Consider the following 25,145-nt stretch of genomic DNA (forward strand, 5'->3'; position numbering starts at 1 on the left):
GAGAGGGAGAGACCCCCTAGACATACGACACTGGTCAGCCTGCATGCAGAGGAGCAGGTACTGGGGTTGTCTAGGTTATTTGGGCGCAATGAGGATGAGGTGCGCTCTGCCTTGCCGAGTCTTGAGGAATGTTCTGGTTATCAGAGGGAAGAGGGGAAAGGTGTATAGCAGACCTATGTCCCATAGTATAGCAATGGCATTGTGCATATCAGAACGAGTCTGGATGGATGAAGCAGAATGGCACTTTCGATTCTCCGGGGTGGTGCAGTGGGCAAATAGTGATTGGAAGACCTTTGGTCAAGAGATCATTTGTGTGGGTCCAGCCAGTTGAGGGAATCAGCAAGCCAGCTGCATTCTCCTGGAGGTAGGTGTCTTGTATGTGGACTGGAATGGTCAAGGCCAGGTGTCAGATATGGAGAGTTTTGTCGCATAGTCGATGGGACCCCATGCCACCCTGCTTGTTGACATTATACATGGTGACTTGATTGTTGGTTTGGATGAGGACATCATTGTCCGGAGCTAGGGAGCAAATGCAAGAAGAACAAACCAGGTCACTGAGCTCCAGGAGAATGAGATGGAGGCCTGCTTCATGCTGAATCAAAAGTCTTTGATCCAAGTGCCCCACCTGAGGTGGATGTGATGGTTGAGTGTGAGCTGAGGTATCGGGGTGGTGTCAACACTCTATCCTATCCTCCAGGTGCCCTTTCACCACCCCAGGAAGGCCTGTTTAAATGTTTGATGGTACGGGGATTCTGGTGATCAGTAGCTGCATACTCTGACACCAAGTCCTTTTTAGGAGCCATTGGAGGGGATGCAGGAGGAGTCTGATGTGGAGGATGACATAGATGGTTGCCACAACATGCCCCAGGAGTTTCAAAATCATTCTGGCTGACACATACTAGGCAGAATTCTGCACATTTTATTTGTAATTTTCTTGTGTAGAATTCCCCAGGCTTGAAATATTCCCACCACCACAGCAGTTTCCCTCTTCAGATTCCACCTTCTCCATTTCTCTTTTAGCTTGTAGCCCTTCCCCCTGTTAAAAAAAATAAGTCCCTGGCTTTCTCTACCTGTTTTTCAGAGTAAACACCTTCATTTTCTCCTCCTCCTCAACCCCATTTTTGTTCACTTGTTCTCTACCCTCTAGAAGCACTTTGCCTTCCAGAGTTCTCTCTTCCCATCCTGCCCTCAGCTCCCCGATCGACAGCCCTCCTCTCCGTTCCTCCCCCCATTGCACGTGTTTAACCCTTTTACTTTCAGGCGCAGTGATGGCAGTGAAGACGACAACACAGCGAGTTCGCCTCCAGCTTCTCCCTTCCCTCACACAGTGTCCCGCCTTCTGCGATGATGCATTTCCTGTTTCCACGGGGGCGGGACACTGTGTGAGGGAAGGGAGAAGCTGTGTTGTCCTCTTTACTGCCGTTGCTGCGCCTGAAAGTAAAAGGGTTAAATGCGCGGGGGGGGGGGGGGAGGAACGGAAAGGAGGGCTGTCAGAGAGCTGAGGGAGGGCAGGGAGAATCGCTGGACATGAATGGGAGGGCAGGGACAGAGAAGAGATGGCTAGAATTGGAGAGGAGGGCAGGGGAAGAAGAGATCGCTGGACAGGAGGGGAGGGCAGGGGAGAGAGGAGAATTGCTGGACATGGATGGATGGATGAATGGGGGCAGGGGAGAGAGGAAATTTGCTGGATATGGGTGGATAGAGGTGAGGGCAGGGGACAATGGAGAGTTGCTGGACATGAATGGATGGAGGTGAGGGAAGTCAGGAAGGAGAAGCACATGGATGGAGGGGAGGGAAGAGTAGAGAAATGCTGGACATACATTGAGGGGAGGGAAGAGGGAAGAAATGCTGGACATGGATGGAATCTGCGTACTCTTTATCTTTGAAAAAATACTATAAATAAAAATCACAAAAAAGAAAGATTAAAACAAAAAAAAACGATAAAACAATCTGTATCTCATACACCTGGAGCATATTACTCATTATACACCCTTCCCAATTATTACTTATCATGACAGAACATTTCTCCTAACGGTTCCCTTAAAAACATAATCGCCATTACATGATAACCTTTATAGTGCCCGTTTCATTTGTGTGAAAAACGGGCCTTTTTTACTAGTGTATATATATTATTTTTTTTTTATCAGTGTATTCAAGTTGACTAACACTACTTGAATCAAGCAGTGGAAACTGACATTTTATTTGTTAATTTAAATTAAATAAATTACAAAAGGTCCTACAGTGTAGCCAGCCAAAGAAAAGGATTTTGAAGAGTTGGGACTCACACCTGATGACAGTAAATGAATACATAAACCTTTTTTTTTTTTCATGTTGTTTTCCTGCATAGAAATAATAAAAACTCCTAGATTGACAATTCGTATGATTTTTTTTCATATATATATATATATACCTCTTGTGCCCTTTCTTTCTTTTTAAACCTGATGTCTCTGCTAAGTAAGGGTGCGGGCCCGAAGGTAGCCCTGGATCAAGCACAGTGGGCTTTACACAGCAGGGCCGGTGCCGGGGGCGGGGACCGGGCCTGCTCTTCCTCCTCCTCCTGCCAGCAGGCCCGGGCTCATGCTCATCCGGCGCCATATTCCCCCGCCAACCCCGAGCGGCCACCCGTCTAGCCTTCCCCCCACAGCCAGCAGTCAGTCGGGTTGTTGTATTTTCTTAATTTATTTGTTACTGGTTTCCCACAAAAGAAAAAGTCTTTTAAGGAGATTGAAAAGAAAAATAGCACAATATTAACGGCAACGTACTATTGTTACCTTTTGTGTAGTGAGGGTATTTTTTTCTTCCGCCTGTGGAGCTAGTTGGGTTTTCTTTTATTATTATTATTTTTAATGTTGTCGCGCTTCTCTCCCGGGGCGGGATGCGGTGGCGGCCATGAGCTGGACTCCAGCGGTGAGTAACAACGGCGGAACTATAGATTGAAAACGCGGAGATTTACTAACGGGTACAGAACCGTTCTTGTCATACATTAAAGGCCAGTCCGTTTCTAACGGCACTTAACGCCTTTGGAAGGGTGAGACGGATGAGAGGATCGTTCGTCTCCCAATCCCCCTCCTTCCCTTCCCTAATTTATTTCCCGTTTGTTTAAATGATAAATGTTAATATATTGCATTTGTATGTATCTTTTTATTTTCCTCTGAAAAATAAAGCTGTACCTGTAAACAGAAATTAAAGAAATTACCCTTTAATGCACTTAAAATGAGGAAACACCGATTTTCTCAGGTTATCTAGTGTACGTTAATGTTACTTATACCCCCTCCACGTAATCTGTTTAATATAAGTTGTCATGTTGTTGGAGGTACTTTAGATCGCTGCTAAGTAATCTACTGTTGTTTAAACATTTTGTGCTTTGTTTCTTTTTTACTCTCCATCCCTTTCCCCTCAATTAAAAGGTCGCGTCGGGATTGAGTGACGGAGTAGGCCCCGCATCCCCAGCCTGGAGTTGACCTTCCCGGCCGTTTCCTGGCCTTGTCTGAGCGGCTGCCGGCGAGTCCTGTCTTCCGCCCCGGTGCTCGTCTCTGATTGGCTGGCGCCGACAGCTGGAAGACGTTTGGTTGGGTTAGAAAGCTATCTGTCATCACGCCGTGACGTGGCCAGGCGAACCCGGATCTATTTCTGTCGTGAGTTAGCCAAAGTTTTCTAAGTGAGCCGAAAGATAATGTTAAAAGCTATTAAAAATTTTCTATGTAAACTGGGTACAATAACTAAAGTGTGTAGCTTTCGGTTTCTGGAGAAAAGTTACTTTGTTTTGACTGACTGCTATTATATTTCCTCAATTTATCGTTCACGTTTGGACCTTTTTGTTATACCTTCTTGTCTTGTTTACAAAGTCAAATAGAACGGGGCAGGGACAATTTAAAAAGATAGGTGGTCTTCAAAGCTTTCCTAAAAGCCTTTTAATTATCCACTCTTTGTAAACTTGTTGGCAAAGCATTCCAGTATTTAGTAGTTTGATAGAAAAAAAAAAGACCCCATTAAATATAGATCTTGGTTCTTCTACTTCTGCTCTCCTCCCCCTTGCATGCCGTGGCACAGTTAATGGAAATTAAAAATAAATACAGAAATATAATGTGCAGTTAGGTATTCAGTTGAAGTAGATCTGTTTTAAAGCAATGTATCGTCAGTTTTTTCTTATTGACGTGCAGGAATAAGGGAGTCCTGGTCTGTCACAACCAATTTGTAGAAGGAGGGTTCATGGAAACCTATTGGAGTGGGATAGGAGTATGGGTTCACCTCTTGTGACCTAATTGTATTGTGCCTCTTTTATTTAAAAAATAAAAAAAGTATGTGATAAATCTTTTCATTCCTATTTTAAAGAACCATTTTATTAATTATTCCTTAAATGTTTCTTTATTTGTTATTGCTGGAATATTTTCCAGTCATTGGGCAGAATTCATCACTGTCCTCCTGAAGAGAGGATGGCACGTTAAGGGACCCTTTACAAAATCACAGTACAATTTGTAGTTACTGTATCTTAACACCAGATTTTAATGTAGGGTAGCTGGAAATTTAAGACTGCAATCATTGAGGGCGTTCCCAGCATTTACCCTCCTAGATGCCACATTAAATTTGCAGATAGCGCAGAAGCACTTGTCCTTTTACTAAGGCGCACTAGCGATTAGCACGCACTAAATGATAAGACACCCGTAGGCATATAATGGACATCTTATCATTTAGCACATGCTAATCGTGAACAGGTGCTGAGTCTGATAATAAAAGAACCCCTTAGTGCGTCTTATTTAGGAGGCACTAAGTGGGCCCTGATAACAGCAAAAGTGCTGATTAGACTTCATTATTTGCATCTCACTATCACAGTACACCTTCCATGCCTATTCTCCATCCATGATGTACCCTTAATACAAAAAGCAACCACATGTTAGCTGCAAAAATACTGCAAATCCCCTTAAATGCTGCTTTGCACTGGCAGTGCATGGTAAACTGTGTTACATACATAATGTAGTTTCATAAAAGCACCCCTAAGTTAGTCCAATAAAAAGATGTCATCTGAAGTCTGTTTATTGGGCCAAAAAAGATTCTTTTTCCCTAAGCACTGAGAGGTGTGAAGTCCTTTCTGAATAAGGCCCATTCATAGCAACCTAAGGTTTCTGCTTTGTAGAGCAAAGATAGGCTGAATATTAATGTATCATGTATAGCAGAGAAAAGCTATGGCTTGTCTTGGAGGTAGCTATTCAGGGCAAGCTTCTGTTTTTGTTGGTGTAGTATGTCGGGCTAAAAGATTTGCTGTTTGTAAAGTTATTGATAGGAACCTTCACGTGCAAGAACAAAAAAAAGTCCTGCTGCACACATTGCTAGAAGAATCCGTGCCCAGTCTTTTATTCTGTTTATTTTATGAATTTATTTCCCGATCTGTCCATTTAAGTGGGTTAAAATAAAATATGCATAATTGATAAAAGCATAAATAATAATGTGCACTTAAAATATCAAAACATAACATAGGAATTGGGCAGTTTGTATTACGATTTTTTTGTATTGCTCTCATATAAAATCACAAGTGTGTTCCCTTATACCGAATGTCATGTTCCTGACCTAATTTTTGTTCGCTAGTTGCTGAGCACCTTTAGATAAAGCAAAATGGCCCAGGAGACAAATCAAACGCAGGTGCCCATGCTGTGTACCACAGGCTGTGGATTCTATGGCAACCCCAGGACAAATGGAATGTGTTCTGTCTGCTATAAAGAATTCCTACAGAGGCAGCAGAGCAGCGGCAGGATAAGCCCACCAGGTAGGACACTCTTTGGTGATATGTGCAGGACCTTTGGGTCTTTTCAAACATAACACTGTTCTAGGGACAACCATATAGTTAGTAATATATTTAGGAAGTATGTTAGTGCATTTTTAAAAAATATTGATGGGAGTAGGGGGAGGCTACAGTAAACAAGCTTTGGCTGAATTATTGTGGTAACATTATTTAAGCTGAAGTTACTATTTAAAATAATTGGAAGGTCACCATCGGGCATACTGTTCTTCGGCTAATACATTTGTATCCCATGAATGTTCACTTCCTTATTGCGGCAACAGATTAATTTAGGTCAAGTGGATTATGTCCATCTACCAGCAGGTGGAGAGAGAATTTCACTGTGCCTTAAGCCCCAGTGCTCAGTGTCTGTCACCTCCCAGTTTACCTCTATCTCCAGCAAGTGGTAGACATGTCTGACAATTTCTCCTGGTTTGGGCCTGTCTCCTGATCTCAGCTCTGGGTTCAGTGGAGCTGGGGGTGTAGTGGCTGCTTTGGGGACTACCTAGTGGTGCTAGGTCCCTTCCTTTCCCTCCTCCCCCCCCCCCCCCCCCCCCCCCCCACACACACACATCCACATGGTGTACCTGGTTTGCCTGCCTTGGATCTCCTTCCTTGTTAAAAAAAAAGAACCCCCAAAAAACCTGAGCACTGTGTTTTCAGTGCTAGCGGCAAGGCAGCTGTCTCCGGGCAGTTTGGTATCTCTCTCCGGGCATCATGGAGAGGATTCCTTTCTGGGTGGTGAGTAACCATGTCAGCCCTGTTGGAAACAGTGAAACACTGTTCGCAGTGCAGGGTGCGAAAGTTGGCATTGGGGTTTTTTCCCCTGCGTGGACTGCACTTCCGGTTCAGCAGCAGGATTCATCAGGGGAGGGTTTTTCAGTGACAGCCCCACTCCAGGCTCTCTTCCCTGACAATTTCTGCTCCGGCAGCGTGCAACATGTCTTCCTCTGTGAGTGCAAGTTGCATGGGAAACATGGTTTCTTGCGCACCTGGGTCTGGATCTCTTATGCAGCAGGCCATGAAGCAGCATGCGACTGTGGGACTCATGCTGTCGTCAGAGCAAGGGAGCATGGCTGGGGAGGGCCCACAGGAGGCGGTTCCCTTTTTCCCTGAGTTCGTTTTGCTGCTGCACCAGGCTTTTCTCCTGAAACGTGCTCGGCCTTCTTTGTCCCTTTCTTCACTGTCTGTTTCAGCCACTCAGGATCTGGGACCTCTGGCCATTAAGAGGGGGTGTGTACAGGAGCAGCCTGAGTGGGAGATAGGATCTGTGACGTTGGGATGCCCCTCACTGAGCGCCCTCTCCTTTCAGTCTGAGGGTCTGTGTTTCGGGACTCCCTGGAAGAGGGCAAAATCCCACCTGATGAGGGGGATGATCCTTCCATGGCTTTTCACAAGGAGGAGTTGCCCTCCCTGATTACTAGGGCCTTAGAAATTCTGCATATTACACCACCATCTCCTGCGTAGTCAGCCTCCGCGGCATCTAATCCCAACATGTCGGTACTAAGAAGCCACCCAAGACATTCCATATTCATGAGGCGATGCACGAGCTGATGGAGCATGCCTGATTCAGGTCTCAAGGTTTAACGGGTTATGTCTCGCCTCTGCCCATTGATGCCTGAGGAGCTGGAGTCTTTCAAGCTGGTTGTGGATTCCTTGGTCACAGCAGTGACTAAGAATGTCCCTGTGCAGGGGGGCACAGCTGTTAAGGACATGCAGGATCGTAAGACTGAGGTGGCCCTGAAGGTATCTTTTGAGATGGCAGTGTCGACACTTCAGGCTTCTGTGTCTGGTTCTTATGGGCCTGGGCCTGCCTCGGTGCTGTCCAACAGTAGATTCTGCTGGGGTGTTGAATCTGGAGTCCTTGAATTTTCTTTACCTGGAAGCAAGTCTGACCTTTTTGGTGGATGGTCTTTATGACGTCCTGTGGGCCTCTGCTAAGCAGATGGCTTTTTGGCAGTCTCAGCCAAGCAGTCCCTCTGGCTTTGCAATTGGTCGACTGATGTGGCTTCGAAGTCCACTCTCACTAAGATTCTGTTTGGCAAGGATCTGGAAAAGCTGGGGGACTTAGTGGAGTCCCACCAGAGGACTAGCTGAGGTCCTCTGTTGCGCTGTTGTTTTAGGGATGCCTGGCGGTATAGGCTGGGTCTCGCAACCAGGGTTTCCAGGTCTCTCTTCCAGTCCTGGCAGCCTTCCTTTCGAGGGGACAAGCAGGCGAGCAATGAAGGTGTCAAGGGTACCTCCTCGGTTTCCATAGGAGGCCATTTGTCTGGCTTTCTAGAGGAGTGGGTCCACATCACGTTAGACTAGTGAGTCCTGGAGGTTTTGAGGGATGGGCACAAGCTCGAGTTTGCCTGCCCTATTGCAGATTTATTTCTTGGAATCTCCATGCAGTACTCTGACCAAGAGGGCTGCTTTTCAAGGCTCTTGCGTCTGGGCACAGTGGTGCCAGTTCCACCAGCCGAGTTCGGCTGGGGGAGGTATTCCATCTATTTTATCGTGCCCCAAGAAGCAGGACTCCGTCCAATCCTGGACCTTAAGTATGTCAACCAGGCCCTCAAGATCACACATTTTTGGATGGAGATTCTCCAGTTGGTGATTTCTTTGGTTCAGCCAGGCATGTTTCTTACCTCCTTGGATCTCAAGGAGGTGTATTTTCACATCCTGATTTGGGGTCCCCACCAGTGGCTCCTGCGCTTTGCGGTCCTGGTCGGACCTTTCTTGCAACGGCTCTCAGGACCTTCACCAAGGTGATAGTGGTCGTGGCAGCATTTCTCCACCAGCAGGACATTGGGGTGCATCCTTACCTGGACGTTTGGTTGATCCGAGTATCGTCACGGCAGGACAGCTTGGCTACGACCGCAAAGGTGGTATCGCTTCTTCAGTCCTTGGGCTAGATGATCAATTTTTCCAAGAGCCATCTGGTCTCCTCACAGTCCCTTGAATTCTTGGAAGCCTGTTTTGACACCTGGGTGGGAAGGTGTTTCTTCCCTCCTTCCGTGTCTGCAAAATGCAGATTAAGGTTTGGTGGCTACTGAGCCTTAGTTCCCCTTGGGCGTGGGATTATATGCAGATTCTGGGCTCTGTGGCTGCTGCATTGGACATGGTCCCTTGGGCCAGGGCTCATATGCAGCTTCTTCAGGCTTCGTTTCTCAGTCATTGGTCCCTGCTTCATCAGGACATTTTGGTTCGGGTTCCCTGGACTCAGCAGGAGGAGCATGTCATGATGGTTGGCTCTGGGCAGCCTATTGGAGGGCCAGTCCCTGGCGGCCCTGGACTGGATCATAGTCACCACAGATGATGGCTTATTGGGCTGGGGTACCCAGTATCTTCATCTGGTGGTGCTTTGCATATGGTCGGCTTTGAAGGCAAAGTGGCTGATCAACTGACTGAAGCTCAGGGCAATTCGGAGAGCTGTGGTCTCCGAGCTGTCCAAGTACAGTGGGAAATGCAGTGGCTGTGTCTTATATCAACAGTCGGGGGGCACTCGGAGTGCGTCTCTGGCCCTAGAGGCTCATCTTTTCTTTGTCTGGGTAGAGAAGTATCTCCTAGAGATTTTGGCCACACAAATTGCGGGCAGTCTGAATACACAGGCGGATTTCCTAAGTCAGCACGCACTGGATCTATCAGATTGTGAAAACTGCTCAGACCTTTGCCCTTATCACCTCCACATGGGGTGTCCCGGTTCTGGACTTTATGGTGCAGAAGTGTAATGCCAAGGTTCTTCAGTTGCTGGCCTCTGGCCCATGGTGGGCAATGTTCTGCGCAGGGTGGCGCTCCTTCAAGGCAGGGTGGTCCTGTTGACCCCAGGCTGGCCATGGTACTGCGGATCTCATTCGTCTTCTGGTGTCTGAGCCCTTGCCTTTTCCTCCAGCTGTGGCGCTTCTGCATCAGGGGCCCATCCTGCTGGACGATCTGTCTCGCTTCGGTCTTACGGCTTAGCTCTTCAGTGGTCCTGTCTGAGGAAGACGGGTTACCCAGAGACGGTTATTACCACTCTTTTGTAAGCGTGAAAGTGCTCTACTTCCACTGGTATGCTATGGTGTACAGGCTTCTTGAGGCTTGGTGTGGTGATCAGACAGTTTCCCCTTTTCATGCCTCCTTGCCGCAGATTTTAGTCTTTCTGCAGGACAGTTTTAAGAAAAGCTTGACCTAGAATTCCTTGAAGGTTCAAATGGAGGTCTTGACCTTACAGGGGACGTGTGAACAATTCTTCGTTGGCCTCCTATCCTGACGTGGTCCGCTTTCTGTGGGAGGGGGGTGTAAATTGTTTGCAGCCTCTGCTGTGCCCCACCTGTCCACAGTGGGACCTTAACTTGATCCTGCAGAGCCTTCAGCCAACTCCTTTTCAGCCCCTTCAGGGGGCTACTTTGAAGGATCTTACTGTTAAGATGGTGTTTTTGGTCATTGTCGCATCGGCCCGCAGGGTTTCTGAGCCGCTGGCTCTCTTGTAGGGATCCTTTCTTGGACTTCATGGAGAGGAGTGTTTCAATCCGCACGGTTCTCTCCTGCCTAAAGTGGTGTCTTCCTTTCACCTCAGTCAGGCAGTGCTCCTTCCTTCCTTTTGTAGGGAGGATTACGAGTCTAACATTTCCTGCCTTCTGGACATTCGGTGAGTCTTGTTGCCCTACTGATTTTCCGGTGTCAGATCATTTGTTTGTGCTGTTCTCAGGGCCTCGGAAGGGTCACGTGGTGTCCAAGACCACGGTCTCCCATTGAATGTGGGAGGTGATTGCTTCAGCCTATCTTGCTTTGGGGAAACGGCCCTGTTCGGGCTCATTGCTTTTGGGGCTTGCGACTTTTGCCAAAGCCTGTGCGGTGCCGCTGGTTGAGATTTGCAGATCTGCTACGTGGGCTTCGCCACATCCCTTTGTGAAGCATTACTACCTGGATGTGGCGACGCGGTGGGATGCTTCCTTTGGGGTATCAGTCCTCCTCAAGGGAGTGGCTGGTTCCCACCCTACATAAGGACTGCTTTAGTACATCCCTCTTGGCCTGGATTTATCTGTTGCCATGCTAAGGAAGGGAAAATTAGTTTCTTACCAGATAATTTTCTTTCCTTTAGTTCAGCAGGTCAATCCATCAACCCTCTCTTCAAATTTTTTCTGCTCATTTGGTTTTCTCTGCGGCCCTTGACTTCTCTGTTTTTAGATGTGGATGTTACTTGTTCTGTGGATAACAGCCTTTTATGGCTCTGAAGACTGAGGAAGGAGATGCTTTTGTGTGGTTTGGATCCTTTTCCTCTGTTTTGTTACTAGTATACTGGGAGGTGACACTGAGCATTGAGGTTTAAGGCATATGAAATTCTGTGTCCTCTATCTCCACCTGCTGGTAAACGGGCATAATCCACTTCTCCTGGATTGATCTGTTGCACTAAAGGAAAGAAAATTATCCGGTAAGAAACTAATTTTGCCTTTTGAAAGCAAGTAGAGATGTTGGCCCTGGTAAGGTCTAGCTTTGTACTGTAATAGCACACATCTATGAAGCCTTGAGGCCCAGATTTAAATTCCTTCACTGCCCCCAAACTGCTAAGGTGGTAGTTTTCATGTTGTGTCTGCATTGGGACAAATTTTATGTATGCTTGCAGACAACACCAGTTTTTAAAGAGAAAATTCAGCTGCACTCCAATATTGCCAGCTATGTGAGCTGTAGATATTCTATAGGGGCCATACTAGTCCAAAACTAGTTTGCTCCCCCTAGTACCTGACATGCTAGAATGGTTTCCCAGCTTGTTCCTATCAGCTAATGATGTTGTATAGTCTGAAGACTCCTGGACCACATGAGCCCAGATTTGCATCTAGGAATGCGACACCATTAGAGAATTGACTCTGCCCCTGGTCTAGCTAATGATCCATTGACCATCTAGCGCCAGTGCTTCCTTAAAGGCTGGCATAGACAAGGACTCTCTCTCCACCCACAAGGCTCACATCCAAGGAGAGAATTATTATATCCCCTCGGTAAATACTTTTTGAGGTCCACTTGCCTGGGAGCATCCAGAGGGTCCCAAATCTGCTGTCTGCAGAAAATGAAAATGTGACCCACATGTTCGCTTGTACCAAAGGTGCAACATCCAAAGTTCACAGAAGAGGCTATGCTTGGGACAGATGTATCCCGCAACTGCTGGAGACAGACAAATATTGAAGAGCAGAATGCAGCACCAGCCCACTGTAACCTTTTTCACTCTTTGCTAGCAGGGGAACATAACCCACTCATCTGGCCTGGTCTGGCAAGTCATATTAACATCATGCAGCTGTTTGGAATAGAGTTGCTGACAAATGAAAGCCTTTTCATTAGTAGCATCAAGGCTGTGAAACTCTTCCATTTTTAGAGATATTCTGAATTAAACCTTCTGACATTTTGGAAGAAATTAAAAAACTTGTCTTGTTGGTAGCCTAGGTTTGCTTCATTGGAGGTGAAATAAATTGGATTATTTCTATGAGTATTGCAAGGTTTTTTTAGTGGCCTTCACTGATAGGGAGATGGGTTATTACGACTTTTGCAAGCACATTTGGTTTTGTTTTATACTTTCTTCATGGACAGCTAAGATCCATGCAGCCAAACAGATGGTGACATCATTGCATGATGGTGCCAAGCTTAACAATATTATAGAATGGACTACTACCATGCAGGAGGTCCCACGCTACTGCCTATGACTGTTGACACCAGTTGTGTTTGATCCATAATAACTTAAGTTGGATTCATTGGTTTCTCTGTTCATTTATTATTTTTCTCTCTCACTTTTTTTGTTGTTGTTTTTAGCCAAACTTTCTAATTTTCTTTGTGATGGCCAGAAGTGAAGCTTGTTTTTAAATGGTGCTCAGCGTGCGACCAAAAATATCTATTACGGACATGCATGACTTTACAAAATTGTAACAAATGTGCAAGGAGGATTAGAGATTTTAAAGTAAAGGATTATTTATATGGAAAGGAAGGCTCGCTAATGAGTTCTAAATGGCTAGCTGATTAGGTAGCTCTATCCAATCTGCAAAGATTTCTGATTCCACCAAAATGGCAAGTCATTCCAAAGATAAAAATAAGTCTTCCAAATTGGCAGCATCTGTAAGAGAAATGTTGCATCTCTTACAAACAAAAGCTGTTTCTGTCCAAGCAAGTGCATGGCACCAGTGTCTGCACCCGAAGGGTGGAACATTTGCCAAATATGGCAGGAGCTCCCCATTGCAGAAATGATACATGAGGAGTGCTCTTGGCTCGAACACTGATTCAATCAGTGTCTAGGAGGTGGAGCCGGACATGGGAATAGTCCTGAAGACCTCTTTGAAGTGTCACCGACATAATTTAAATGAATCCGTGCTGACAAAATCAAAAGAGGAATGCTGTACCAGGCATCTCAAAGATTCTTTTGCAGCGTCTGTCTTCTCCAAACCTTTTATCTGTATCAAGAGAGCTGCCAATAGCAACTTCATCTTGGTCTCATCCTATATTTACTGAATTATAGAGAGCATTTCTCAAAGTTCACTATGGCACAGTGCAGTCAGACTTTTGAGTAGGTGTCACAAAATGCCTTGTACCCTCCTTCCACCAACTGGGTCACAACCACCTGTGGGAGAGTCTCCCACTCTAAAATTATCAGTTTACTGGAGGCTACACTCCCAGTGGTCCCACAGTTCCCAGAAAGCACTCACAAACCCATCGCACAAACCACCAGGATTCTTTATCAGTCCAAGCAAGCAGAAGCAGTAAACTAAAAGAAATGTGTATTGTCTGAAAAATTAGAACAGTGAACAGAAAAAAGTACAATCAGCAGAACAATAACAGATAAATGAAATATGGATTAATTACAACACTAACTAGACATTTGTTTACTATCTAAGTAGTACCGGGGGAGATCAGGACATATAGCTGTTAAGCAGTTATCAAATACAACTGTTTTTACAGGGCTTCAGCAAAGATCTCTCTCTCACTTATCACAGGCTTAAAACACACTGTTCTGTTACAGTGGGCAACCTTGGTCCTTGAGGGCCACAACCCAGTCAGGATTTCCCCAATGACTATGTATGAGATCTGTTTGCATGCAAATACATCTCATGCATATTAATTGAGGAAATCCTGAAAACCTGACTGGGTTGCAGCCCTTGAGGACTGAGGTTGCCCAATCCTGCTTTAGAGAATTGTCACTCTCTGATTGCAGATGGAGAATATCTTCCCTTCTTCACCAAGAACACATTTCTTACGCTCTGATATGGAGTCCGCTTCATCAAACATAATTTCAGAACCTCAGATCTTTAAGTTTCTCCAAAATTAGAATGGTCTTCAGAAATTCCTTCAGATCCTTTACCACTGAGTTGTAATCAGAAGATACTTTGTACCTTAAATTCTTCAAACAATTTCTGGAGAATTAGACCTAGAAGTTAAAAAAAAAAACTAGACCCCAGTTATAAAATGCAACCCATTGTGGGCCATGAGAATTTGCAATTTCCCCATCTTTCAATGGTAGTTGAGTCTGCATTAAAAAGCTTCAGGATTCCTTTGGGGAAAGAGCTAAGACCACTTGATTGTCTAGGCAAAATAATTTACCAGATGCCAGGATAGCTGCTTATCAGTTTGTGATGACCCAGTATCTATACAGTGTTAAAAGATGCAAGATTCTATCCCTTCAAAGATGGGGTGGGGGGGGGGGGGAGTCTTAGCAGTATTCTTCTGTGTTTTGATGATTTGGAACAGTGTGCCAAGTTCTTAATGAGATCAGTGTATAATGCTTATGACCCTGTGGCTAGAGGAGTAGCTGTGGCTATGACGATAGGAAGAATGGCATGGTAAAGGTGTCTGGTCTTAGGATGCCCACAAGCGCAGAGCTGATGCATTCCACACAGGAGAAAATCTCTGAGAAGGTGCAGGAAACTGTATCTTTAAGGACCATTATTCTACTATTTCCTGGCTGTTGATAGTATTGTTTCCTACAAGACTCATACTGTTTCGTTCTGGAAAAATATCTACTCAATATTATCAATGTAAGCACAATAGATCATCTTCAACAACAGTATCAGCACAGACAGAGATCATGAAACAAGAAGCCACAAAAATCAACATCTCTGTAGCCTAAATCAGGGCTTAGTTTTTGTCTTTGCTGAAATTCCAGTAGGGGGACTTGGAAAATTGGAAAAGAATAACAGACAAATGGGAGTAGAACATTTTTATTTATTTAAAAAAAATGTTATACCCCATATTCTCAGTTGTTAGGAGCTATGTTATGTGCCTATAGAAAATACATAATCTACATCTCTTATTAAATCAAAAAGATTTAGAAACTATTAGTCGTGTGTTGGTCATGAGTCAGATTGATTACTGCCTTGTAGCATGAATCCACAACACTTTCAGCTCCCCATTTAGGACCTAGATTCTATCAATGGCACTGAAAAAATAAACCATACTTATAGTTAGGCGCGGTCTACAGAATAACACTTAGCGACGGGAACTACATTTAAGCGTGACCATTTACACCAGTGAAAACCAGATGTAAATCCCCATACGTACATTAGCTGCAGATCCTGCTAATTCTATAACAACGCGCATACATTTTAGAAGCTGTCCCAACCTGGCCATTCTCCCTTTTCGGATCCATGCATTAGAATTTACACACATCATTTTATAGAATATAGTAAAAAAGGTGTACGTATAAATTGTAATTATTGCCGATTAGTACTGATAATTGCTTGTTACTGCTCAGTTATTGGTGCTGATTGGCTTGTCAGTCAATTAAGTTGCACATGCAAATTGGACACTCGTCCAAACTTGTGCGTGCAACTCAAAGCACCATATATAGAATCCAGGGGTTAGTGTCTGAATACCATCTGATTCTATATGTGCCAGCTCTGCCTGAACATAAGAACAGCCATACTGGGTCAGACCAATGGCCCATACAGCCCAGTATTCTGCTTACAACAGTGGCCAATCCAGGTCACAAGTACCTGGCAGAATCCCTAATAGTAAACAGAAGAAAGGGGAAACAGCAAAAACAAAAAAATCTTGTTCCTCAAACCTTAGTGTATACCTAGAGGGAACAAAGAACACTGTGACATATTTAGAAGAAAGAGGAAAAAGCTGTTCCAAACCTTTGAGCCTACAGCATATAATCAATTATTTGCTCCCAGGGACCAAAACCTCTGTTTCCTTGTCATCAAGCAGATGCAGCCATTACAGATGGGTTGTGTCCATCAACCAGCAGAGGGAGATAGAGAGCACACTTTTTTCAGTGCCTCATACCAGCTTGCTCCACTGCCTCTCCTTCAGTATTTCTCTATCTCCCCTAGCAGAGTGGTTGTAGCATCTTCGAGCTCCATCAAAAATCTGCCTGGAGGTGGCTTCTGGCTTGCCAGTTGTTAGCCGGGGTGTTGGAGGCTATAGCAGCTTCACTTTAAAGGCACATAGGTTCGTTCGCCCTTTCCCTGCCTTACCCATACCTCCGTGGATGTGGACACATTGCTTAGCTTTCCCTGTCCTTCCCCACCAACAGTGGATGCAGGCACATAGGTTCGCCCTTTCCCTGCCTTTCCTACTCACCTGAGCCTCCGGAGTTTCTATTTACCTCTGCTTTCCTCACAGCGTTAAAAAAAAAAAAAAAGGAACAGAGGTTTGTCCTTGCCTTTTTCTGTGGGACCGGAGCTGTGATACTCGGTCCAGTGAGGTAAAAGAGAGTTTTCTGACTCCTCCGGGGTGGGCCCGCGATCGGGGCGATTTTGGTGCGAACCGCCATTTTGAATTTTACCGCCGTTTCGGTGATGGCTGCAGAGAATGTAAAGCGCTGTTCCAAGTGTGGCAAGCGCAGATCAGCAGCGGGGCTCTGTAAATCATGCTGTACAGACGTTAGAGCCGGCCCGAGCATGGCGAGCGACGATTCTTCGCGCTATGAGCTAGCAGCGGACGCCATTTTGAATTTACCACATGGCGCGACCTCCGCTGAGACGGAGAGTCCTGAGCCCGGGGGGGAGGCCTTGGAGTGAGGCTGATATGAGCTCAAAAAAGGAAAGAAAATAAGTGACTACTTATCCTGCATTTGCAGGCTTAGCGCTGGTCAAAGGTTTCTGACACCCGACGCTGACACTCATATAAAATGCAGCGTTTCGATCAAAAGACCTGCTTCTAGGGATTTTGAACTTTCGCTCAAATAAGCATTGATACCATGGCAAACACTATCCAAAATAACTTATTTTCTTTCTGTTTTTGAGATGTATTTATAATAGAAGTTTAAATTAAAAGTTGGTATGTAAAACAGAGGTTTGGGTCCCTGGGGGGCAAATGATTGAATGCACACAGTAGGCTCAAGGATTTGGAATATCTTTGTGCTATAAGAGACCTAATAGCCTTGCCACTGATGGATGATATCTGCTGCCTCCATGTCCTTTTTCCTCTTTTTTTCTAAATGTCAGTGTTCTTTCCCTTTGGGTATGTGTACACAATCCCTAATAGTAGCAAGATTCCTCCCCAATATCAGCCTTTTCCAATATAAGGGCTGAAAACGCATGCATAAGTGAATTGTGCATTTGCCATCTATTGGCAAAACATAACTTGCTTTAAGTATCAGGCCCTGTGGTCATATAATTCTAGCTCTGAATGAGTTACATTAGCTGCCTATAGAAGAATGAAGCAAATTCAAAATTTTATCTATAGTGTTCAGATGATTGATTTTTGGGGCCCATAGATGGACATCTGGTTGCATCATTACCAACCACCTTGGACTCTTAGATCATCTAAATAGGCATTGATGTCACCATTCCTTTTGATAGTCAAGCTGCTAGAAAGAAAATGTTCAGCTAATTTGCACTGGCGTTGGATATGGATATGCTGATAGAAACTCCCCTCCTTTTATTCAGAAAAAATCATCAAGAGATGGTTATATCAGCAAACTTTCTGATAAATGGAAAGACTGGGATAATTTTGTTTTGTTTTGTTCTAGTACAATTCAAATGTAATAAGATGTAGTCGTGTGATGGCTTTTTTTTTTCTGCAATCTACTTATCCTGCAGAAGTAAAGTTGGATTATCAAATGCACCCTGTATGCTTATGGCACTGTATATTCTTTAATACTCTGCACTGTTCTTTGTAGCAAATGTTTCCAGCAGCAGTGGTGGCAGCTCAGCAACTGCAGAGACTCCTCCAGTTCAGTGCACAGAAGGAAATCCTGCTGCCGAAGATGTGAAAACCAGGTTGGTAATGCTTAGCCTTAGGGAATTCTTCTGTTCAGGCCCAAATTTGTACAATGCCTCTTGGTCGGCCATTGTATGGCATTGGCTTCACTGACACTGTGTGCAGCATTTATACCCCAAATTTCTGCACTGGTTTCTAGAATAGTGTACTGTATCCATGTGTATAATTTGCTGGGAAGCCCTGCCAGCACATGCCAGACAAAATAAAGAAAAGGTGAAGCATATAATTCAAGTAATGATTTTGAAGTTGAAGATCCATGTTTTCGTTTTGATGGCCTTCATTCAGTTTTAATGACATTTCTCCCTATTTTGGTTTTATGCCTGTTGAGAGCTAATATTTTCTCTTAAATGACAAATAAGGTGATTGGCTATTTATGCAGCTTTTGACTGTCAGTCCACAGGCACCAGTAACACGTCAAATGACAGCCATGAGTATTTCCAGAGATGAGAGCAGCAGTGATGCAGGAGACTTCCTTAAAACAGAAGAAGCCTCCACCGCTTCCCCTCCTGCCACTGACTCCTCCTCGTCAGGTGACTAACAGAAAAAGAACAGCTGCCAGGTCAGAGGTTATATGGAACAAGGACAGGTCAGAGGCGTAGCTAGGGAGGGCGCCAGGGGAGCCGTCGCTCCCCCAAATGGACTTCCACCGGTGCATATTTTTTTATGCGATCTGTTGCATTTAAAATGCGCAGTTGGCGGTCCGCTGCCTCTCTCCCTCCTCCCCCCCCCCCCCCCCCCCCCCCCCCCCCGCCCGCGCGCCTTCAACCTGGCTACGCTTCTGGGACAGGTCACATTTCAAGCAACAGCAAACTTTATATAATCCCTGCACTGATTTGAAAAGCATGATTTTTCAGTTTAATACTGAAAGCTGAGTTCCTGGGAGCACTCAGGTTAAGAAGAAAGTAAGAAATCAACTTCTGCATATCGATTGAGGTTGGTGTGTATCTATTATGCCAGACTGACATTATAACATGCCTTTGAAAATTGGCTAGTTTTTAAATGGAACCTCCCACCTCCATGTCTGCATCATTTGGAGTTACTTGTAGTGTAATAGCCTATGTCAACTTTTGAGGACACAAGCCACCATCCCAAAACGGTGCCCATAGCCCTAAGAGCTGTATCATATCTGTATTAGAGGACAAAATTGGATGTGGATTATTTGGTTATTAGTCATCCCCTTGTGAACATCCTGCAATTCTGTGCTTTTAACTCTAGTGTTTGTGTGATGCAGATACTGGTATCTTAAATGACTACATCTTATTGTTCAGCAGTTTTTAATGCCTACGGGGAGGGGTTACACATAAGTGACAGCATGCAGGTAAACCTTGTGGGGAGATGGGAACATTCTTTGAGTAAACTGAAGTGGGTTTGTACCCCTTCAGAGAATGCTGTAATCATCTTACTGTAGTGCATTTGTCCATAGATCATGCTTGAAGCTGTTTTTCTGATCCATCCCTTCAATCTCCCTGACTGTTTTAGGAGGAGCCAGGTTAGCAAGATTGTCTGAAATAACAGAATGGGATCAAGGCTCAGAAGGTCTGTATTGTAAACCCCCAGGTTAAATGATTTCTAGCATTTATTCAAGATTTTCTTTTGTTAGAAATGGGAATTGCAATTTAAATATGGTTTGCATTACATGTGGACAGTGACTTTCACCTAATAATTGTCTTTGGTTCAATACACAACCTAGCTTCCTCTCCACCCCCCTAAAATTATGTAACTTAAAAAAAAAATACTAAAGATTCCTAAGTTTAGAAAGAAAAAGAACAAGTGTACAACCACCCAAGTATTCCTTATCTGCTGTATTTCAGGAAGTATCCTAGAAATATCACAGAGCTTGTCCGAAGGAGACGAAACTCCAGAGAAACCGAAGCCCAAGAGAAATCGCTGCTTCATGTGTCGGAAGAAGGTTGGACTGACAGGTGAGTGTTTTGTTTGTGTGCTTGATACACTGCCATTTCTGGAGCAACAGATCACATCAGTTTACAGTAAAATATTAATTTCTGGTAAAATAAGGAAAGGAACACCAAAATTATCTAGGAACCAAATGATGGAACTCCTTACCACCCAAAATAAGAAATATACAGGAATATACCAGATTCTACAAAATCCTCAAACCGTTCCTATTCAAGCAAACCCTCACAAAGAACTACCATAGCTCAAACAACTATTACCTGAATTGGTTATTACTCTATTTACCATTAACCTTCTCTTTGCTTCATTTACAATTTCTCATTCATAATAGATTTTCTAAATGTTAAACATCCATAGCTATCCCAGTATGTCTATGATATCGTATTGTATAGTTGGGTTCATTAAAAAAATTACTTTCTTATGCATTATTCTTTATCCTATACTGTTTGTTTTAAGCCACATTGAACTCAAACTTGTTTGGGATAATATGGGATATAAATGTCACAAATATATACCAAACGTATAAAAAAAAAAAAGTGTGTAGTTTTGAGGTTGTCAGCTGTACATCCTAAGATCCCAAGTTGTAAGCAGGATTTACAGCTCCTTTTATTCAGCACTGGACCTGTAACTGACTTGGGTTTATATGAAAAACATTGGGTGCTGAATTTTGAATCGCTACCCTAGCATGGTGGTGTAGGCACTATGCTGTTAACAGTATTCCACATGAGCCATTAAACTAAACCCCTGTGTTCTTGGTAGATCTGGAGACTTCCACTTGCTCTTTTTTTTTTTTTTAAAGGCATCGGTTTTAATGAATCCAACCCCAATCTCTAAGCTGTATTTTACTCATTTTCTATTTTTTTTTAAGTTAGCACAGGATTGATATTGTACATTCCATAGGATGAAAGCAAAATTCATTGCATGTTACATATGAGAATAGAAGAAAACCTTGTCATGCATACATAGGGGGCATTTTTGATATAACGTCTAAATCTGATTTTGGATGTTTGTTGAAAATGTCCAAAATTCAAGTGGTGAACGTGGCTGTTTTTGAACCTGAAAAACATCTTTGTGTTTTGAATATGGCCATTTCCTAGACATTTTTAGATAATTCGCACTCCGGGCATTTTTCTTTTGTGACCTTTTCGGGGGAGGAGGGGGAAGCTCAAGGGAAAAATACACAAAACAAGCCATTGGAACATATGGAGGGCCAGCAGTCTTAGTAGCCAAAAATCTTCTGTACCCACTTGTACACCACTCCAGTAGCCCTTATGCCTGCAGGTGTCAACTATGGGTTTTGGAGGGCTCACATTTTCCACCATAATTATAACAGAGTGGGATATGGTCCTGGGTCCCCTTCTCTACAGTGCATTGCACCGACCACTAGGCTACTCCAGGAACCTTCTTGTTGCTTTAATAGGACTGGCCATAACATCTGAGGCTGTCATAACGGCTAGTATGTACTGTTTCATTCACATCTTTGGGGGGGTGGGAGGAGGTTAGTGGCCACGGTTGCGGCAGTGGGTTGAGAAGCTGGGGAACTGGGTTCAAATCCCATTTCAACTCCTTGTGACCCTGGGCAAGTCACTTAACCCTCTGTTATCCCAGGAACAAATAACCTTAGATTGTGAGCCCATTAGGGACAGTATATGTAAACTGCTTTTTACTGTATCTACAGAAAGGTGGTACATCAAAGTGTGGAATAAACATAAAAAACTGGGGGAGTAAAGGAGGGAGTTCATGCCATAATCCCTGCAGTGGTCATCTGGTCATTTAGAGCACCTTTTTATGACTTGGTCGTGATTGAAACAGCCCTGGACATTTTTGCTTTGTTCTATTATGGCAGAAAAACAAGTTGCAGGAACCCCCAAACCCCGCCCCGATATGCCCCTTTGTGATTTGGACGCACTGCAGATGAACTGCATAGAAAAACGTCTTAAAAGTATGTTTCAAAAATAGCGATTTGGATGTTTATATTATTTATTTTGTTACATTTGTACCCCGCGCTTTCCCACTCGTGGCAGGCTCAATGCGGCTTACATATTGTATACAGGTACTTATTTGTACCTGGGGCAATGGAGGGTTAAGTGACTTGCCCAGAGTCACAAGGAGCTGCCTGTGCCTGAAGTGGGAATCGAACTCAGTTCCCAGGACCAAAGTCCACCACCCTAACCACCAGGCCACTCCTCCATTGCAAGAAAAACATCCATCTGCTGCTTTGTGTCACTTTTTGGACGTTTTTCTGTTTTGAAAATGAGCCCCATGGTCCTAATAAGCTTCATGCTGCCTCCTCTCTGCTACAGTTATTTTTAGTTAGCAGCTGACATAAAACTTCTGCAGAAATGCATTAATAAATGTATTTCCTATAATAATCCTTCCTCCCTCGCATCTGACACCTTAGATGATGATGTCTTAAAATCTCTCCAACCACTCCTGTTCTCTAGGCTTTGATTGCCGCTGCGGTAACCTCTTCTGTGCCATTCACCGATACTCGGACAAGCACGAGTGTCCTTACGACTACAAAACCGAAGCTGCAGAGAAGATCCGTAAGGAAAACCCTATCATTGTGGCTGAGAAAATCCAGAAATTGTGAAGAGCTCTGCGTGTGAAATGGACAAATAAGTGGTTTTCACTACTCTTCCCCCTCTGATTAAAACAAACACAGTTAAGGGTGATGTGTTTGAACTAGAACGCCTAGTCAGCGTGGAGGATGGAGTGCATGCTCCTCAGTGATGCTGTATCTCTGTGATGTTCTTTCCTTAGTCGCCTACAAGAAACTGGTTTCTAGGGCCTTAAACTGATCGTCCAGTTAGCCCTGATGCTAAAAACGGAATTAACACCAGCAGGCTGGACTTCTGTAAGAGTGACTGCCTATGAAATGGTCCTGAAAGTAGAGAGGCCAATAACTCTCCTGTACTGGTGGCTTAAGAAGGCTTTTGCCTGTAGGCCCTATCTGCAAGCAAGGTTTTTACCATGATTCTTCTTGCTGTATTGATAAACAAACTCCTCCATATCTTCAGTAAATGCATTCAAGGGAAGAAGATCAGAGATAATGTGAAAGAATCATCTCCTTTACCACAGGGTCTAGCCTTAGAAACTGATCCTTTTTTATACAGCTTGGAGATGCTGGGGAGAGAAGGAAATGATAATGTAGCATTAAACATTTTGGATTGTTTGTCCAGTAACCAGAAGCTGAATTTGTAGCTATGGGCTTGATGTTGTACCTTTCAGGGAAAACAGGGCTCTGCCTACAAGAGGACACCTTTTTAACGTACAGCTCATAACTTTGAACCACCTCCTACCCTCCTTGGCTGCTGCCTATTCCCCCCCCCCCCCACCCCCCCCCCCCCCCCCCCCCATTAATATTGGCTGTGCACCAAGTGAGTTCGTGATACTAACCTGGGGGAGGCATTTCTAATAACTATATGCAGTTTTGGGAGTGTGTTTGTTTTACATTTATCCAAGCATTTTTTTTTTTTTTTTTGGTGAGTAAAACAATATCATCAAATCTCCACTTTTCCAGTACAAACATGTTAGCACAAAAGTGTCTTTAAATCAGCTAGTTTTTTTTTATATACTTGTCTCATTTAATGTTGGTCAGACATAATCTTCAGAACTTGTCCAGAACCTTTACCACATGAGTAAACTATGAGAGAAATGTCAGTAAGCATGGGCAAAGTTGGTAACTCCCCCCCACCCTTACCTCATTCCCTACAAAAGCTGAAATAGTTCCAATGACTTTAAGAAGAGAGGTAAGATGGAAACACTGACACTGATCCCAGTTGGGACTATTAATAATGCAACTCTTAGTGACTTTATTAAGACCGGTGTCTTGTAGCAAGATTTTACTGTACTGTGGAAGACAGACTTCCTTTGCTGTGCAACTGTACCCGAGAGTTTTCCTCATGACTATGATGTATTGCTATTTTTTAATCACTTTTTTTTTCCTACCAGCTTCCTCTGGCCCTTTGTGATTGTGTTAGAATTGGCTCTGATGCTGTGGCCCGTGTGTCCTTCCTGGAGCCTTTTCCCTTCTCTGTACAGCCTCGCCTTGTAAGTGCATCTGGCCTGTGCTGTGAGAAGAACTTTTGAAAGCATCCTTTGCACACCAGTCTGGTCCGATAACTTTGTTCCACTCAATTTATCAGACTAATCTGCATCCCTGGTGGTGCTCTTGTGAATTTTGAATGTTTCAGCTTATTTTAAAATCATTATTGTAGTACTTATTATTAATAGTCTAATGGTTACTCTGGTAACAAATAATCAACATGCAAGAATCAGTTGTTTGATGCTTCCTTAAGTGAGCATTGTGGCTTTAAGAGGTTCTTCAAACATTTTGTACTGAAGGATGTGAAAGGAAGAGAACACAAACAAACAAAAGCTGGATTTTATTAAGGTGGAAGATTTATGTGCTCATGAGCCAAAATGGATGAAAATAAACAACAGGAAGCTAAGACACTTAGGGATAATTTTATAAAAGCATATTCTATATGGAAACCATGCTTTACATATGGAAAAGGGTTATTTATAAAATTGTGGGGGTATATGCACTTAAAGTAGGTGCATGAAAGCCTTAGGGCCCTGTTTACAAAGGCATGCTAGCGTTTTTTGCGCATGCTAAAAATTAGCGTGCACTAACCGTGTAAACACCCGTTGGAATATTATGGGCATCTATACAGTTAGCGTTCGCTAAAAACTAACGTGCCTTTGTAAACAGGGCCCTAAGTCATGAGTTGTGTGTCATGGATGCAGGTATGTGCTTTGGGTGCAGCAGGAATGGCGTTGTGATGTATTTTGCGCATACATACTCATTTACACCTTCTGTGGAGCAGGTGTACATTTGTATGATGTTGCAGATAGCTCTGGGAGTCTATTTTATAAAAGCACCTATCCACCTTTGTTGCCTTTATAAACTAGCTGCATTTTTGAAACTTTTTATAGGTGTCCTGTCATATCCCCTTAACCTAGACTAATTCAGGTTGTCTGCCTTTTAAGAGGCTCTTCCATCAATCATGCTTGCTTTGCAGAATGAAATTATTTAGGTTATCTGACAGTGGATGGTTTCGGTAACGGGTACTGGACTACACATGAAGTCCAGTGACCAGATAATTACAGGTCATCAGGGACAGGTTGAGTTTAAGCTAGGGGTAGATGCAGAAAGTTAGTGCGAGTGGAAGCTTATGATTAGTGAGACCTCTGTGCACGAGTTTCTTGGTGCATGATACAGAAAAAGATTTGGTGCAGAAGCTGAACCTCGCAAAACCTCCCATTAGACATTAGCATACAGCATATTAAAACA

General features: G+C 43.9%; 1 protein-coding gene across 5 annotated transcripts; it reads left to right on the forward strand.

The window, feature by feature from the left end:
• Nucleotides 1-2,510: 2,510 nt before the first annotated feature.
• LOC115481183 (AN1-type zinc finger protein 5-like) lies at nucleotides 2,511-23,172 on the forward strand. 5 transcript variants are annotated; one of them, XM_030220257.1, is made up of 8 exons: nucleotides 2,511-2,907; nucleotides 3,408-3,658; nucleotides 5,581-5,758; nucleotides 17,832-17,931; nucleotides 18,326-18,462; nucleotides 19,412-19,468; nucleotides 19,744-19,854; nucleotides 22,291-23,172. In XM_030220257.1, exons 3-8 carry the CDS (start codon nucleotides 5,608-5,610, stop codon nucleotides 22,437-22,439), a joined length of 705 nt encoding a protein of 234 aa, XP_030076117.1. In that variant the 5' UTR covers nucleotides 2,511-2,907; nucleotides 3,408-3,658; nucleotides 5,581-5,607; the 3' UTR covers nucleotides 22,440-23,172. The 5 variants fall into 5 exon arrangements, with proteins under 5 accessions (XP_030076117.1, XP_030076114.1, XP_030076118.1 ...); XM_030220254.1 differs by having other exon boundaries at nucleotides 3,408-3,635; XM_030220255.1 differs by lacking the exon at nucleotides 2,511-2,907 and adding an exon at nucleotides 3,010-3,028 and having other exon boundaries at nucleotides 3,408-3,635.
• Nucleotides 23,173-25,145: the final 1,973 nt, after the last annotated feature.

This window comes from Microcaecilia unicolor, chromosome 11 (assembly GCF_901765095.1).
Source record: "Microcaecilia unicolor chromosome 11, aMicUni1.1, whole genome shotgun sequence".
Classification (NCBI taxonomy): Eukaryota; Metazoa; Chordata; class Amphibia; order Gymnophiona; family Siphonopidae; genus Microcaecilia; species Microcaecilia unicolor.